This window comes from Parus major, chromosome 7 (assembly GCF_001522545.3).
Source record: "Parus major isolate Abel chromosome 7, Parus_major1.1, whole genome shotgun sequence".
NCBI classification, from domain to species: domain Eukaryota; kingdom Metazoa; phylum Chordata; class Aves; order Passeriformes; family Paridae; genus Parus; species Parus major.
The window spans coordinates 20751221-20754563 of NC_031776.1; the positions used below are offsets into that span (position 1 = coordinate 20751221).

General features: G+C 40.1%; 1 protein-coding gene across 3 annotated transcripts in view; it reads left to right on the top strand.

Moving 5' to 3' along the window:
• The first annotated feature begins 554 nt into the window (after window positions 1-554).
• The window catches only part of FAP (fibroblast activation protein alpha), a 41192-nt gene continuing 38403 nt past the window's right edge, over window positions 555-3343 (top strand). For all 3 annotated transcript variants that reach the window (XM_015634940.2, XM_015634942.2, XM_019007532.2), the window contains exons 1-2: window positions 555-1391; window positions 2490-2623. In XM_015634940.2, the coding sequence (XP_015490426.1) occupies window positions 2597-2623 (27 nt within the window). In that variant the 5' untranslated portion in view covers window positions 555-1391; window positions 2490-2596. The remainder of the gene's footprint in view (window positions 1392-2489; window positions 2624-3343) is intronic.

Sequence of the window (3343 nt, forward strand, 5' to 3'; positions counted from 1 at the left end):
CCAACTCTGATATTAAGTCTCTTCCACTGGAAGTATTAAGGCAATAACAATAGCTTCACTCTAGAAATTTAAAGGATGGTGGTATTCTGAGTGTAAAATAGCATAATGTTACTCTATGTTTATCTCATGGACAGATTTCTTTCCCCTCCTCACCATTTGCAAGAGAGATATTGGAGAGTGGAAGGAAGGTTTGCTTGTTGTTACAACAGTAACTGAAAAGCCTCTTGGGAAATCATCTAGATATCATTCATCACCTGGATCTTGTCTGGCTTTCTTTATTAATGGGTTGTTACAGGTGCATAAATGCAATATAATACACTGTACATAACATTTTCAAGTATCTGAATTGGTTTATTTAGTACTTTTAAAGAAGTGTAAAACACTCGTAAAGATACTACATCATTTCATAGATTGCTGCTGGGTCTTCAATCAAATAAATTTCCATGCTGAGTAGATTTTTCTGAAATCTGAACTTTTGATACTTCCCTTTTCTGTAGCAACAAAGGCATATGCAGATTAATTTCTGCACATGTGCTACAGACCTGTAGGACAAACAAGCCTGTGCTTCTTGCAGTTCACCTGGTTGCTCTTATGCTCCCAGTTCCTAGCGTGACTGCCACATTGTCACCAAAGCTTATAGAGTGTTTGCACAATCTCACTTCAGCATAATGCATAATGAACCTCAAATTAATCCTGCTGGTGTGTAGGGTAACAAATTTCCAGTCAAATTATTTTCTCTGAATGGGGTTGTAAAACACACCTATATTGCCCATCCAGGAAGTGTGAAGCTGTAAAAAGCAAGCCAAATTGCTGAGTTTTATCTTCTGCTTATCTCTGCATTTATTGCCCTTAGGAGCCCAGCGTCCTCCAGGGAGTGTGACAAATCCTGATTGTATTTACTACTTACAGCTTTTACTAGTTCTCAAATGTGGAAAGAAGAAAAACATAGTCACTGGGGATTTGTCTAGCTCTGTGTGTGGCTGCTTCAGAACTGTGTCCACCTCAGTTGTATGTTCATTGCTCTGTCTCCTTTTGGTCTGATGTCATGCACAACCTACATTTATAAATCTGCCTCTCCTCACGTGTGAAGAGTAAATAGTTTAGTAATCTTTGAGTAGTTGCAGAATCGGTTGGATAGCTCCTGGCCAAACTGAGTATGTTTTCTGCTCCATAATTTGCCTATTTCTCCAAGAGACTTACCCTCTTTCTACCTTTCTAACATTTATTTTCTTTTAAATTATGGGTTCCTTTGTTGCAGAAGTTAGGAAGAGTTTGGCTGTTGAAAGAATTGCTGTTTGTTTCCTCACTGGTGCTAGTCTAGACAGTCCAGAGAAGGGAGTACAGGCATCAGCAGTGGTTCTACAAAGCTTGTAAATGTCACTCTCTGACAGGTAATTTTTTTCTTCTAATCTGCAACAATTGTGAATCTTATTAAAATTCATGCCTAAATAATTTGAATTCTGAAGTAGACAAATACATAATATGCAGCATAAAGTCGTTTTGTAAAGCCTTTTAGATCATGTGAGATTGAATCATTTCCCTTTGAAGCATTCTCTAAGTATGCATTCATTAGAATAAGCTGCATAGTTGAAATGGAAAACTAGCCTGATCAAAAACCTACATTTGCAATTTTGTGATGTTGTGGTTGTCAGAAATAACCAACGTTGGTAGGAAAAAATGTATTTCTCTGAACCACGTTATTGAGAATACAAACAGCATTAATTATAGAATGCTAGGAAATAAGTAGCAGTTTGGAAATATGAATATTAAGCATGAGCTGCAAGGGAAAATTTCTTTTGTCACAATTCGTTTTTGTTATGGAAATTTTGAATAGCTGCAGCTTTATCTTGTTAGGAAAACTGCTGGTTTTGAGCTGAGTTCTGCCCTTATTACACAGTGTAATAAACAATATACATAAACAATGTATATACAAAAAATGTACATATAAACACTGTATAATTATATATACAGAAACAATATATTTTAGCTTTCTCAGTCTTTTTGTCCTGCATGTCTTACATTGCCAGAATGGATCTTATTCAGAAGTTTCATCTTGCTAACTTGTAATTAATTATTGTGACAAGAACTGTGGAGAGAGGGGAACTGAATTTTTATGAGAAAATAAGGCATGTTTTATATCACTGGTTTTTCCAGACAATGAATTTGAATATTTTCTTAAATTGTCTCTCCAAATCCAATGCAATGGGTATTGCCAAAATACTGCTCAGGTCAGTTCTGCCTCACCAAGGCTGGTATAACAGTTAGGATTCAGATTCCAGCCCATACTGCTAAGCTAAGGTGGTAACTTGGCCATTAGAGGGATAATACATTAAATGCTTTTTCTTTGTGATACTCTGTAATAAATTCTCTGTAGTTAGCCCAAGTTCTGCTGGGCAGTTTGTTGCGATAGAAAACCTATCTCATCTACTAGATTTTAGATTTTCAGAGAAGCCAAAGGAGTTGTAAACCTAGCATCTACTGAATTTCAGTAAGATCTGGGTACCTGGTCCCTGTTAACCTCCTCTGAAAAATCAGTCCCAGTGCCTGACTTTCACACAGAGGCACCACCATTGCAGACTCCTTTCCTCAGAAGAAAATGAACTCTATTGCAGCAGAGAGAAAGGTGAGCTGAGTCATCAAACTCCGCATGCAATATCAATGCAATTAAGACCAACCTGCAATTTCCAGTCACCAGCCCTAAGTTTTATGTGAATATTCTGTCAGATTGTGGCCTTCTTTGGCAAGTGACATCTCCCACATGTGCATGTGTGTCTATGTCCGTGCGTGTCTATATATGTGTGGATGTCCATTTACATGCGTGTCTGTATGGTGTGTCTGTGTCCGTGTATCTGTCTGTCTGTATGTCCATGTGTATGCATATGTATTGTGTGTCTATGTCCCTGCGTGGATGTGTGTGTGTGTGTCTGTGTCCCTGTGTCCATGTCCCTGTGTCCATGTCCCTGTGTGTGTGCCCATGTCACCGTGGGGGTGTGTGTGTCTGTCCATGTGTGTCCCTGTCCCTGTGTGTGTGTCCCTGTCCCTGTGTGTGTCTGTCCATGTGTGTCCCTGTACCCGTGTATGTCTCTATCCCTGTGTGTGTGTGTCTCTGTCCCTGTGTGTGTGTCCCTGTCCCCGTGTGTGTGTCCCTGTCCCTGTGTGTGTGTCTCTGTCCCTGTGTGTGTGTCCCTGTCCTCGTGTGTGTGTCCCTGTATGTGTCTCTGTCCCTGTGTGTGTGTGTCTCTGTCCCTGTGTGTGTGTCCCTGTCCCTGTGTGTGTGTCCCTGTCCCTGTGTGTGTGTGTCTCTGTCCCCGTGTGTGTGTCCCTGTCCTCGTGTGTGTGTCCC